This window comes from Aspergillus aculeatus, assembly GCF_001890905.1.
Source record: "Aspergillus aculeatus ATCC 16872 unplaced genomic scaffold ASPACscaffold_19, whole genome shotgun sequence".
Classification (NCBI taxonomy): Eukaryota; Fungi; Ascomycota; class Eurotiomycetes; order Eurotiales; family Aspergillaceae; genus Aspergillus; species Aspergillus aculeatus.
Genome location: NW_017962994.1, coordinates 278,745 through 292,165, shown reverse-complemented (window position 1 = coordinate 292,165; position 13,421 = coordinate 278,745). Strand labels below are relative to the sequence as shown.

At 51.0% G+C, this 13,421-nt stretch overlaps 4 protein-coding genes across 4 annotated transcripts; 2 read left to right on the top strand and 2 right to left on the bottom strand.

Annotated features, from left to right (window-relative positions):
* Nucleotides 1-199: 199 nt before the first annotated feature.
* Nucleotides 200-713, top strand: ASPACDRAFT_1859908 (uncharacterized protein; the record flags this gene model as incomplete). The annotated part of the gene is made up of 2 exons (XM_020197709.1): nucleotides 200-547; nucleotides 600-713. 2 exons carry the CDS (start codon nucleotides 200-202, stop codon nucleotides 711-713), a joined length of 462 nt encoding a protein of 153 aa, XP_020052008.1.
* A 63-nt stretch (nucleotides 714-776) lies between these two features.
* On the bottom strand, nucleotides 777-1,711 carry ASPACDRAFT_81777 (putative isochorismatase family hydrolase). The gene has a single exon (XM_020205954.1). The coding sequence runs from the start codon at nucleotides 1,634-1,636 to the stop codon at nucleotides 1,040-1,042; it is 597 nt and encodes a 198-aa protein (XP_020052007.1). The 5' UTR covers nucleotides 1,637-1,711; the 3' UTR covers nucleotides 777-1,039.
* Nucleotides 1,712-3,757: 2,046 nt separating this feature from the next.
* wetA (developmental regulatory protein WetA) lies at nucleotides 3,758-5,431 on the bottom strand (the record flags this gene model as incomplete). Its single annotated transcript, XM_020198069.1, has 1 exon — nucleotides 3,758-5,431. The coding sequence occupies one exon, from the start codon at nucleotides 5,429-5,431 to the stop codon at nucleotides 3,758-3,760; it is 1,674 nt and encodes a 557-aa protein (XP_020052006.1).
* Nucleotides 5,432-10,574: 5,143 nt separating this feature from the next.
* Nucleotides 10,575-11,769, top strand: ASPACDRAFT_64152 (uncharacterized protein; the record flags this gene model as incomplete). The annotated part of the gene is made up of 2 exons (XM_020203971.1): nucleotides 10,575-11,195; nucleotides 11,254-11,769. The coding sequence occupies 2 exons, from the start codon at nucleotides 10,575-10,577 to the stop codon at nucleotides 11,767-11,769; spliced, it is 1,137 nt and encodes a 378-aa protein (XP_020052005.1).
* Nucleotides 11,770-13,421: the final 1,652 nt, after the last annotated feature.

The following is a 13,421-nucleotide window of genomic DNA, read 5'->3' as shown; positions in this document are numbered from 1 at the left end:
AGTCCATCAAGTACTGCCTGCCCTTACAGCTCTTTCCAAATCCCAGCGGGGAAATATAAATTTCTATTTGACATTCCAATCCCGAGCGATTTCTTTGAGGCATGCGTCGTCGATCGAAGGCCAATCAGCTCAGAATATCGAATACTGCATCTCGATCCCCAGCCCGACCATCCCCTTCGAGTCTATCTTCTCCGTGGACATGGGAATCCAGGCGCCATCCAAGGACGTCGACCTCTCGGCCCTAACATTAGAGGTGATCGAAAGCCACCATATCCGTCTGAATGCGACTGCCGCACAAGCGGCGTTGAATATCATGTCCGTTAGCGCTTCGAGAACCCACTCGCTGTTCAGAGAAATGCTGTCACCCGTCGAGGAAAATGGATCCGTTAGTTACACCGGCACGGAGTGGGCTGTGAGCTCGCGAGTGGCGCTGCCGCGGAGTGTGAGCTTGTGCTCGCAGAGCGTGCGGACGAAGATGATCGCGATCGACCATGCTCTTGAGGTTCGCGCAAAGTTTCGGGATCGGAATGGGCGGTTGTTCGATGCGGTATGTTTGTCTCTTCTGGTGAGAACGAGAGCAAAGGGGCTGAAGATGTTAGTACATTGCGATCAGTATCCCGTTCTCGATATATGACTCCTCGGGTTGTGGGGCTGGATGGGAGCATTTGCGAAAAGGTTCTGGAGTAAGGCACGTGTCCGCCTCCAACGTATGAGAGGCACACGAGTCATGCTAGACTTCTGGATCCTAGTGAAGGAGTGATGGACGACTCAGGGCAACGCACAATGTCAGTAGCAGACAGGAGATTAGATGGTCAGGAGCTGCATTGATCTCAGTTGTTAGGTTTAGCGGCAGCTTGCTACGAGCTAGGCACTGGCTGCGACCCGCCTGTCTACACTTTGTGACGAGCATAAAGCAATTCCTCAATCCAAAACCAATTTATACACCTCATGTCATTTCCACATAACTTAATGAATGAGACCCAAATCCTCAACCCTACACACCCGACCAACCAGCCTCTACCAAAGAATAAACCCCCTCTCACTCCCCAATCTCCTTCCCCTCCTCGAGGACGGTCCCAAAAACATCCCCAATCTCATACAGCGCCACATCCACCAACGTCCCAGCCTCAACACCAGGAATCGCCCGATCGCCCACTGCCTCCTTCACGACCAAGACCTCATACCCGAGCTCATGGCCCGCGCGGGCCGTCGTCGACACACACACATGCGCCATATACCCGACGAGCACGATCTTCTTCCCCACCGCCCCCAACCCCGCGAGGTGCTCGTGCAACTCCGTCTGCGCAAAGCAGCTAGGAAGTTGCTTGAAGATGACCTTCTCGTCGGAGCGGGGCTGCAGCTCCTCGAACTCCTCGGCGAGCGGGGTGTCCGGCGTGAAGAGCGGGGCGCCCGCGGGCGTGCGGTGCAGGACGTGGACGATGTTCTGCTTGGCGCCGGCGGCGCGGTACCTGGCGAGGAGGTTGGCGATGGCGACGCGGGATTGGGCCACATTGTGCACTTGGAGCTTGCCGGTGGCGTATTCGTTTTGCGCGTCGATGATGATCAGGGTGGAGTCGTGGAGGGTGGCGGTTGAGGGTGGGAGGTTGATGTGTTCGCGGAAGGAAAGGGGGGACATTTTTGTTGCTTGGGTTTGGGTTGAGAAGATGTATGTGTGGTGAGTGACTTAAGATGATGAAGATCAATGGAGAAGAGCTAGATACAGTGCTATGATTGTTGCGATGTGGTGGAGGGGTGGGGAGATATTTATTGTACAGTCCTGTAAACAAGAGGGGCTCGCATCTTGGCGGGGCTGGCTTGGGCCCGGGCCCTGAGGGGAAAAGCCGAGGTGGCTTGACACTCAACCCATCCCTCTCATTTGTCAGGGGTTGTTCTCGATCACGTCATCAAACAGTAAGCAGCGGTGGGATGGAAGAGCTATCCGGTGGGATGGGCAGTAAAGAATGCTGTGTGTGTTAAGTCAGCCGGTGGGATGAGATACTAGTAGCTATCAAGTTACAGACATGATTATCATATTGTCGGTGACAAATGACTCTATTCTCTTTTCAAATGTTCTTTCCCTCTGATTCTCACCCTTCCAACATAATTCCTTGCTTGTGGCACAGTATTGTTCAGCAGAGTATAGACTGTGCAGTAACTTACAGAATGGACGACTGCGGAAACCCACGGATCTCATCATACCCGGCAGCACTAAGCCCTAATCCCAGGAGACCCATCGATCAATACAGTAGCTTCAGATTACCTACTCCCTTGTACTCTTGCTTATGAAGAACTGGTCTCTTTCATTGCCTGAGAGAAACAAGTCTCTCGAGAATTGCTTATACCTTTCCACAAAATGCATCTTGAAGTCCATTCTCTGCGCCACTATCCAACTCAGATCAGAATCCATCTGCTTACCCACTCGACGGCGCTTTCCCGAAGCATCCGCACACATTCCTTTCTACACAGTGCGTAGGTCATCTATGTCCTGCCATTTGCAACTATACGAGCTGTTCAAAAGGCCCAACACGCCCAATTTACCCTACACAAACGCAAGCAATGCAATCCTGCATAACCTCCCAGAAGTATTCTATACTCCAGTCAATTTTCAGAGCGACACATTGACCCCTCCCCATTCCCTCCGATTTTCAACCCACCAGACCCCCGGGGCATGGTCTACGGTTCCCCCATGCCGTCACTACCCAAACTTCACAACAGCGGAAGTATTCCCCCGCTCGAGACAAGCAAACCAGAGAACCGGAAAATCTGGATCGATTTGGGACTCCAAGATACTGTAGCTCGTGTTTCTCTTATGGGCGTGAAGGAGAGAGGGGGATCTTCTCTCCTCCCCGGACGGGGGTCTTTGGACTGAGTTCCTTCTGTGGTACAAGTACATAGTTTGGGAACCAGACAATTGCCATTTAGAACCTGACTTCTAGGTGACTGCAGGATTTGGAAGGTCGATCCGAAATTCTCGTGTTTTGCGATGTGCATCACCGTAAAAAAACACATATTGGAAGCTGTGGGGTCAGGTCTGGGTGGTCCCGAGGAGAGAGAGGTGCGGTGCAGTCGTTCAGCAACAGAAGAACTTCCTTGGCATGACGGCGGGGATAACCCCGGGGCCCCCGGTGCAAGGGACGTCATCCAACTTGAGTAAAACTGTGAGCAATAGCATACCCTGGGACGGAGTGTTGAGGATGATCGCCCAAAAACCCACTCCCGGCAGGACCCGGTCGGTGGGCGCCGTAGTGGCCCCAGCCCAGCGGATGTCACTGGATCCATACTGGCACTCTCGGCCAGCAATCAGACTGACAACCACTAATTAACCCCAGTGGAGGTACGTACCCAGGCTCCGGAGAAGGCGGAGATGTCGTGACAAATGCTTACCCATGTCACTGGCCTCTTGACGTTCCCTGGTGCTTGCTGACGTTTGATGAAGAAACAGGGATTGACACTCGTAAAGCTTCCATAGATACTCGATACAAGAATAGACACAAGAAAAGGAAGACTTGAAGCTGGAAAGTGATTAAATAGTTTTAGATAGTTGAATTATTCTGAAGGATCTGAGCCCCACTAATGATACATTAATTCTAATTGTTGTAACCCAAACGCCGTGGATCTAACGCTTTTTTAGATTCCAACCCGTAACATGTAGAATCCCAAACTCCACGAACGACCGATGCACTGAACCACGCAAAAGGAAAATCGCAACAAAGGTATAATAATGATTAAAAAGCATAGAGAGAAATTTCAAAGATTATTAGCATAGGATAGCTTCTAGAGCTTCAACATCGCCGCCAGCATTGCGCACGGCATTCAGCGCGGCTTCACTCAGCTTGCGCCGTCGATCGCGGGCTTCTTGTTCTCGTCGTGCCTTTGTCTTCGAACTGCCACTGGGAGCCACCCCGGTAAGAATCTTCTTGCTGTCATTGGCAGTGAAGTTCACGAAAGATACGGTGACGGCCTTGCCGCGGGGACTGCCCGAGCTGGTGACTTTGGTGGCTGGTTTGGGAGCGCTCATGGAATTGCCTGATAGTTTGCGACCGTTGCTATGACGGCGAGGGGTTTTGATCCCTCCTTGGCATTGTATAATCGGTCTGCCTGTCGGAGGCGACCCGCTTCCCGGGGACAACGATGGGGAGCGTGAGGTACTTTTTAGTTGCGGTGTGGTGAAGGACGACGATTCCACGGACTGCTGAATGCTAGAGGAGCCGTGACTGTATGAGCGGCTTTGTTCGCCGCTGGCAGTGGATTGCATGCCAGATGGAGGGTATGAGTGACTTTGTGGTTGAGAGAGGTCGAATGAGGAGGGATCCAACTGGATCATGAGGCCTCCCTGTAGCATGTCATGTCGATTTGTAGAGCTCTGAGTCGGCCGCTGAGGGCAAGGCGAGGCGATAAGTTGTTGGTAGGAGGGTTGCCGCGGGGCGGTCCGGGACGTCATCGGTGACCACCATGTCTGAGCATCGTGGGTCTGTAATTCGGGGGTGTACGGCAAGCTAGAGGCAAGGGAGTCGGATTGCCACGAGGACATTGATTGAGGGTCGGACGAAAGCGGGGAAGAGAAGATGTGATCGGCGGAAGGCGGGCTTGATGTGCTCAGCGTGGAGCTGTTCGACTGACTCAAGAAACGTTGTTGTTGTCTTGCCAGTGCGCCAGCCGACGGGGAAGGCATTGTGATGGCAGGAGATTGAGTGAACATGCTGGGCTCATAGTGGGAAGACATGTCTGGTTCCCGAGGCAGCGCTTCTGCTGAGCGCGCCATAGGCATACCGACCGGATCGGCAGCCATGTTTTCTTGTTGAACGAGGATATCGGATGGTGGTGGTGACAAAGGTAGCTGAGCTTCGGAGCTACGAAAGGCGAAATCCTGGAATCGCTGTGCCCATGCTTCGGGGTAGGCCATCCTGCTTCGTTGGATTTGAGATGAGCGCGTTAAGCTGGGCGAAAAGCTTTGCTTGCGCAGTAAAGCGCGACGGTCATTGGAATCACGATGACGACGGATCGACTTGGGAGTGACAAGCGCACTCTTGACTTTGCGACTGGGGGTAGCCGGAGGAGTGGACGGAGACGTGCGGGTGTCTGCGGTATAGGCGACTGAGGGAGCTTCAAGGGTGATGCTGAGGTCTGAGACTGCCGAGGGGTGGATGGTGTCTTCTAAAGAGAAATGACCTTGGCCTGCAGATACATCGGCGTCCTGTGCCAGACACCAGAAGTCCCGGCTCCACGACTGCACAGATGGATGCTGTTGCTTGGATGTGGGGATGGTGGGTGAGAGGTCGCCACAATCGCTTGACAATGAATCCAGTTGAAATAGTTGGTCAAGATCGCCGGGGAATGAAACGTCTTTGTTGCCATCGACACAAGAGGTGTCCACATTGACGTACTGGTTGAATAAATCATTGAAACTGTGATCCAAAGGTTGGGCGAACATTGTGTCGAGTCAAGTCGGAGAAACCCCTTCCGTTTGCGGAAATCGAGGTCAGGGAAGCTGCCAGATGGACCCAACAAACCCGTTGGAACGATTAGATTTTGACTGACAATTAAGCTCAGCGGGAAGGAAAAGTCTGGAGCAAGAAGGAAAGCCCCGGATAAGGTGCCGATAAGCTGTTCAGAATGGCTGGTATGTATGTATGTGGTGTTTGGTTGGATCTGGTAGGGTTGGCAAAAAGTCCAAGTGAGTGAAGCTGGATGTTTGGTAGAATGTTTGAGCTGTAGGCACGGTTTGACAAACTGACAATCAAAGAAAACAGTGCACAGGATGCAAAGAAAACAAAGCTATCAAACAACAGAGCAATGCTCCTATTTGAATTGTCACGATGGCCTCCAGCCTCTGGGTTTCTGCATACATTCCTCGAGATCTAAAGATGGGTGAGGAATGTGGCCTCAGCAAATGGGCACAGGATGGACTGCACCTCACTCTGGCCCACCCACCATGATCGACTGGACAAACAGGACCCACGGCTTGCGCACCTCCTGTCACTGCCAATCATTGTGCCCAAAGACCCTGGTGGCTGGAGGCCTCTCCATTCAGTGCCAGGGCTCGGGTACCCCAATGGCCACCCGCTGGAATGCTACCCTGACTATACCAGAAACAGCTTCCACGTAGATCAGCTGCGCAATCATAGGTCCCAGTGCGAGGGTGACAAATCCGCCTCCTATTGTTTGGTAGAAGTCTGTATTGGTTACAAGTAAGTGGGTTCGAATGATGGGTGACATAATGGATATTGAATGTCTCAAGGGGTGTGTGGACAGCCAGCTAAGTACAGTACCTAGAGATGACCAAGTGACGGAAAAAATACATCCAGTCTAAGCGTCATGGGGATTCTCCTTCCCTGTCGAGTAGCTCCTCGACTGTGTCAGAATCATATTACGCTAACACCTCGTCTTGACTGCAGGTTTGCACTATGCTTGGCTCATCCGTCATTCGTAGATGCCAAAGAGCCACGAAGGTTTCGGGCACTGGCATGTTGCGGCTGGGAAGAATGCGAGCCCCCAGCAACAATGCATGAACCACACAAACTTTGAGCTGCTTATGGTAATTGACAATCTAGAGCCATGATGGCCTCAGGCCTAAGTAGAAATGAGTAGTGACGTGAGGTATCTAATTTTATCCTCAATGCATCTGAGTCACGTGCCCTGCGCTCCCTGTGGTGCAGCTTCCTCCACCCATAGACAAATCTACCGTAGATCAGAGATTCAGCTTTTGATTGAAGGGATCAATTTGAATAGACTTGGTGTTAGAATCTCATGCTTCGAAACACAACGTGAGCCACGCGACCAACGGGATTGAGCATGCAGATAATCGTACATGGAATCGAACTCTAAACGTAGCGCCACGACAGTTTCTTTATTCTCCATCTTGGCTAAACCAAACTGATTCGTCAGATGAAGGAGATTCTCAGCTCTCATAAGCTGAGGAAATCAATTCAAACATCCGCGGGGGAGATGTTTTCTCTTTGTCTGTTGTCGAATCTCTTTCCATGCCTGCGTACCATCCGCTCCGTACCATCCAATTCCAATTTATGGTTGACTCTTTCCCCTCTCATGCACTAGGGGACTTACAATTGCGGCCCCAAATGCCCCATAGCCCGGGTACCACTGTTTGCCCGGTCACTTCACTCACTTCCCCCACGGCAGGTCTCTGTTCCGTCTTCCGTCGCCTACTCCACAATCGATGAAACCCTGTACTCGGGATGGACCCCAGCTTCGAGGCAGGCACAGATGACACCTAGTGTCACGCGGTCAGGCATTGATTTCGATGCTTACCCACCATTAGCTCTGTTGTACTCATTGCCAACGTCAAGGTTTCTTCAGTTCTGACATGGCAAGTTGACAAAGACGAGCATGGATGCATACTCGAGCTGTGCCACTAAGATTGATCACTCGCACAAAGGTCTTATGGAGGGCCGGCTTCAGAGGACCAATGCTCTTTTATTGTATGGCCTCTAACTCTTAGTCTCTTTTCCGAGACTTCATGCTTGTCCACGATACGGGGATTGTTATAAGTCAACAAAAACGGACACGCACACCACGCAGCCGCTCATCACTGATTCCTGACCCGAGAAGGTCCTTCTAGATTCGATCGTCGTCACAAATCTTGACGAAGATCTCATCGCTTTTCTTATAACCAGGACATTGCATCTCCCTACTCAAGCTTTACACAGCATCGTTTAAACACAAGCTCATTGGAAATGGTTACAAAATATAAAATGGCGTGCTTACTTTCAATCTAACTACTCTAGTCGCCATTAGCGCTACCGTTCGCTATGCAGGGATTCAATCAGTAAGATAAACCCTCAACGCCAGGGTCATGAAGCTCTGGCGTGCGGCGAGAGGAGTAGATAGCAAAAGTCGTGCCCTGCAGTACAATAGGAGCCTCATGCCGCAGAGGATCCTGCCGCAACTCATCGAAAAAGAGAAACGATCAAAACGATTAGGATTAGATATTTCAACAATCCATGGAAGACATATACATGGCATTAATTTTGTCTACAACAAAGACAATTTTGATTCAGATACCAAGGCTGTTTTTATTCAATTATAGTTAAGCTGCGTCAGTTACGCAATACAAAGGAACCCTCTATCTGATGGCGCAGATCTCATGAATGACTCGATCGAAGCCTGTACGTCCCAGCACGGGCTCCACCACAAACTGTCCCCACAAGTCGATCAGCCATCTATTTTTGACTACGTGAAGTTTGAGTTTGCCTTCGAGCTCGCACTTACAAATAAAGTGGAACTGACTATACTCATCACAGGCTACTTCTTTATAAAACTGAACATAACTGCCCGACGGTATACAGCCAAAGAACGGGCCCGCCTCCGGGCGAGCGAGCCGCTCATTGAAGAATTTGAGCTCCAGTTTCTCCTCATAGTATTCCCAGTCCGTAGCCTCCGGATCGCCCTCTTCACATATCTTGAAAGTGAAGAAGTATCCATGTGGAGGACGAGGGCCTCTATCGAGCAAATTGCTATACATGGTGGAGTGGATCATCTTGCTTGTTGCGTCTGGGCCGGATGTCATAGAACGGAATTACTCTGAACATGTTTGATGAATGAACTGCACACTTAGACAAGAGAGGATGGTTTGTGCGCAGTCTGTGCGTAGTCTTTATAGTCTAGAAAACTTTCATTTTAAGCCTCTGACAGATAGTAACCCGCCTGTTCTCCTTTTGTTTTGGAAAGGAGATCTCAAATCTCCCTCTACTCTGTTCCCTGGGCAAGCGGTTGAGTTCCTGGGATTCGTCACTCCACGAGGCCTATTTGCCAGTCCATCCGCGAGATACCATCGAGGTATTTGAAATTCATGAGAAAAGTTCCGCTAATTGCAATGGCGCTCGTGCATAGTGGTGCCTTGCTTTAGATATGGGCCAATGTTGTCGCAAGCCGGTTTGAGGTTTCTCTTATCTAAGAAGTAGATGGTTCTCGAACGAGATGCGTATCACTTAGCACCACGTCATGCTGTCATGTTCCAATGGAAGCAGTCCTTGGAGGTGCAAATAGGATCCTCATGGCTTTATCCTATACCTTGGTATCGTATGTGAATGGATTCTGCAAGCTTCTATCCATCTCATTGCGTCATCGGTGGACATGATGGTGAGGTTATTCCATGGCTGGAACCGATCCTCCCCGCACCAACCCCAATTACCTCCCCTGGATGACAGTCGTCCAGATTGTGGCTGCGCCAATCCTTGCTACGACTTTCGACGATACGAGAATCAGCCATGGGGATAAGCAGAGGTAAGTACATAGGTAGCAGGGATATATGAGATGTAGTGCCAGGAGTCAGACTATATCGTACGACTGGGGAAAATTCCGGTGGTCCTCCACGTTGCCGCTGCAGTGTGCCCCTGCCCTGCCAGGGCTGGGTGTTATCTGGCTGGCAGGCCAGTGTGACAGCTGAGTTGCCGAGGTGTGGAAAAGGTGGACAAGTGGACAAGTGGAAGGAGGGAGAAAGGCTTCTGGACGGGTCTGGCCCGGCCCAGGAGGAAAGTTGATGCGGGGTGGCAACTTGGAAGGTCACGGGGTCTCCAAAAGTGCCTGACCCACTTGGCCCGAAAGAGGAAATTTCGAGGTGGCTCTCCCTTCCTTCCATCATCCACTCACTCACTCCTTCAGTTCCTGATCGGATCAGCCAACAACGCATTAAATCATGCCATGGTTCACTCGCATACTGCTTATGGATCGCCATCAGGGGGGTGTTCATCAATGGCTCCAGCAATGAGCATTGTGTCCATCTTTTAGCAGCAGCACACAGAACACAGCACACAGCACACAGCACACAACCCCATGGTGCAGCAGCTCCCATTCCTCCGGCGGGCACTGCGGGCAGTCTCCCATCACCGCCTTTTCGGGCTCCTCAGTACACAATTTAAGGTTAGCCGTCTCCAGTAAAGTCCGGATGCGTGGCGGCAGACTAAGCTCACTAATTGCCGCTAACAGGCCTGCGTGACCTCTCCGGATTTCATATCTGTCAATATATCCATGCCTATTTTTGCAATCCCGAGAAGGATTAGGAAGTCCCGGGAATCATCACTGAGAAGCTGGTGGAAACATCGCCTATCTCAGTATGCCTGTCTTGACTGTTGACTGTCTGTTTGTTGATTTCCAGTTCTCTCTCTCTCTCACCCGTGCCCGGGTGGAGCAATGGCCTGCAGCTACTGCAATTCGCGTCCCATCCTTTTTGCCAACTCACCGTTGCCCCCAGCGGCAGCCGCAATAGCGACTTGGATGGAGTACTCGTAAGCAGTTTACCAACCACATTGCTGATTGACAGTATTGGTGTCGACGGATTGAATTTATCACAGCTAGTATTTTTAGGTCGTCTGATCGTCGGCGCAGAGATTTCTGGAGCTGCCGAATGGGGTCGCTAAACGGCGGTTCTGCCCCTGATTGCGGCCTGTGTTTGGCCCCTTCCGAGCCCGCGGTGGGCCCCGTCTCGATAATCAATCGGTAGTTCCATCCTTTCTTATAAGTACCAGCTCGCCTCCTCCACTCGCTCCCATGAATTGACCCTCCATCTCTTTGCATTGTTGTTTCTCTCTTTGTCACCCACCCATACAACTCGCATCACCATGGCCTTTGACTGCTACTGTGCCATTTGTGGTGTTGGGTTCTGTGGCATGCACATTGAACCCCCGTCGGAGGAGGCGCTGGAACGCCGCCGCCGATGGATCGAGAAGCGTTGTCGGGCCCTCCAGGCTGGGGAAAACCTTGCCCAGCTGCCACGCGATAGCGAAGAAGACGCGAATCCTGTTCGCAGTTATGACCCTCGCATTGTTGCGTGGGAGAACATCTCCTGGCTCTACAAAGCACATTGTCTCGGTATGAACCAGAACGCTACTATGGGCTCGGCCAAGGCATTTCTCTCGGATGAAGGATATTACGCAGATGTTGGGGAGCTGGTTGTTAAGACTGGTTCCAACTCGAGCCGATCCAGCCAGAAAGTCTACTCGTGCTATGGCCAAGGCTCGGACGAGGCGCCGGGTCCCGTCCTTCCCTTTCACTGGTGCTGCTTCGAAATTCTCACCCACGCCCTTACCGGCTCCAAGGACACCAAGAAGGTTAACCTGGACGTTCTCTACAATGTCATGAGTCCTCTTTGCAACATGAAGAGCTCCGCGTTGGATTTGAGCTATGGAGAGGATATTCAGCGCGCTCAAGGGCGCTATTGGGAGTGTATCCCAGGCGTAGAGGTAAGAGAATTTTCTAGTCGTCGTATTCCAATTATCCCACTGATTGTCTTCTCCATAGTACTGCGCAACCCACCCGACGGACACCCCCGCACTCCCTGCATATATCCAAACAAACATGGAATCGAACAGCAAGCTCAAAATCGCCTCTGCTGAGATTGACCTTCGTGAACGATGCCCCGCCAGTCCGTTCGGCAAACTTCCACTCGAGCTCGTACATCAGATTTGCATGTTCCTCCCTGGCGACGACTTGAAATCTCTTGCTCAGGCCTCTTTGAGCGTTCACCTCGTTACTCAAGACAATCTTTTCTGGAAGAAATTCATGCAGTGGGATATGCCTTGGTTCTGGGAGCTGCAGGCCAGCAAGGGACAAAAGTTGAACGACGAGGTCAACTACAAGCAGCTGTATCTTTGGCTGGACAAATTGACCACCGCGCGGTACGGAATGGATGATGCGAACCTCATTGGGGTCGCAAACCGTCGACGAATCTGGGGCGTGTGCGAGGAGCTTGCAGATCGGTACCACAAGGGCTTGGCTCAAGCCTCTGCCGTCCCCATCGCATGTGCCAGTGGCTGAAATATGCCTACAATTGGGCAAGTTGCTTAGTACAACATCATGCACATACCTCGACCCTCTGCGACACCAACTCATCGGACTCGCATGCTGCTGCAGTGCGCCACCAGCGTGTCCTGCAGCACCTCCTGCAGCATGATCATTTTTTGAAGTCGCGCATACCGCTCGATGAGCTTTTGGCGCCAATCTGAGAAGATTTGAAACCTAATCTCACCCCCACAACCGACAAGCCGGTTTTCCACTCAGACCCAACGCCTTTATCCACTCCACCGCTGGAGTACAGCTAAAATCGACCGGGAAGACGTGCCGTCGGGCACCGACATTACACATTATAATTTCACTCATAGACGACTGCATATATCGATATTTGGTTGGATTCTTCTGCATGCATGCTAGACATTTTGCATTTGTTTTGGGCACGAACGTCACGAATTATAGAATATACCATTTGACCGTCACTTGGACTATTTTGTCCAGTGATCCGCACCTTCAAAGAGCATTCTCCTTCGTAAAAAAAAAAAAAAAAGCCAAATTGACCAAGTCAATTGAGCCGCCTCCCTAGCAAGTGTAAGACCGCGTAAAGGCAAGTCCGCCGAGCCATGTCGCAGCGTACTGTTTGCCATCAGAGTCATCGGCGGCGGAGTGGCGACTCCGGAGTGACTCAGGAACGAATCTTTGCGCTTTGCTGGACTCCCGGTTGAATCCGAGCGGCGAGCGCCTCACCGCCTATCCGCTTCCCCATGTTGATCGCAATTGAATTCGGGAGTTTGGATCAACACTATTCAGCTAATACACTTGCACTTGCTGGTTCAGCAGCATAAGTCGTTGGCCTCGGTACATGCACTGGATGCTCATCTCCAGAGTCTTCGAAACTTCAGTAGCTGGAGAAAGCCACGTGATTCTTTCTTTTCAACTCAAGGTAGCTTAACAGTGGCACTGTACGTGCCATCGTCGGTCTCACTAGCAATATACCCATTAGATTCAAGACTGATTCAGCCTCCCAGTCTCTCAAACAAAAGTCGAAGATTCATATCTACTGGTAGTACCTTATTTAGCCGAGACAAGCTGGAACTGATAGGAAACGGAACGCTATACCGGATCGAGCAAGACAATCCGTGGTTGCAGATCAGCTGTGCTGCTTTTTCGGGTCGCGTGGAACGAAAACTGCTTAATAAGCAGTTTGATCATGTGACTTCCAAGCGACCCTGTTACCTACACAAACAGAAAATTTCATTCCACATCACCTTTTTCAGTACACTTACACACCACACCTCCCACCACCAATCATTTCCCTCTTCTTCCCCACATCCGCAACCATGGCTCAACTGAGCGAAAATGTAAGTATAACTGCTTATTAAGGTCTTATTTATTGCTTATTATCATTTGTATGATAAGAAAGTGATTCCAAAGTGATTTTTTGATGAAAAACTGATAAATTTCGAATGAAATAGTCCTGGTACGTGTGGTACTTGCGTGAAGTCGAAGCCGGGCACCTCAAGTTGCCTGAGTTTGATACCGTGAGTTTCTAACTACTTTCTAACTACTTGACAAGTGCTTGCTAACTGCTTAGAATGCGGGTGGTGAGGTTCAGATTCATTACGGTGAGGTCTACTGTCGCGTGGATGAATGCGGCAAGCGCAAGGTAAGTACTTTCC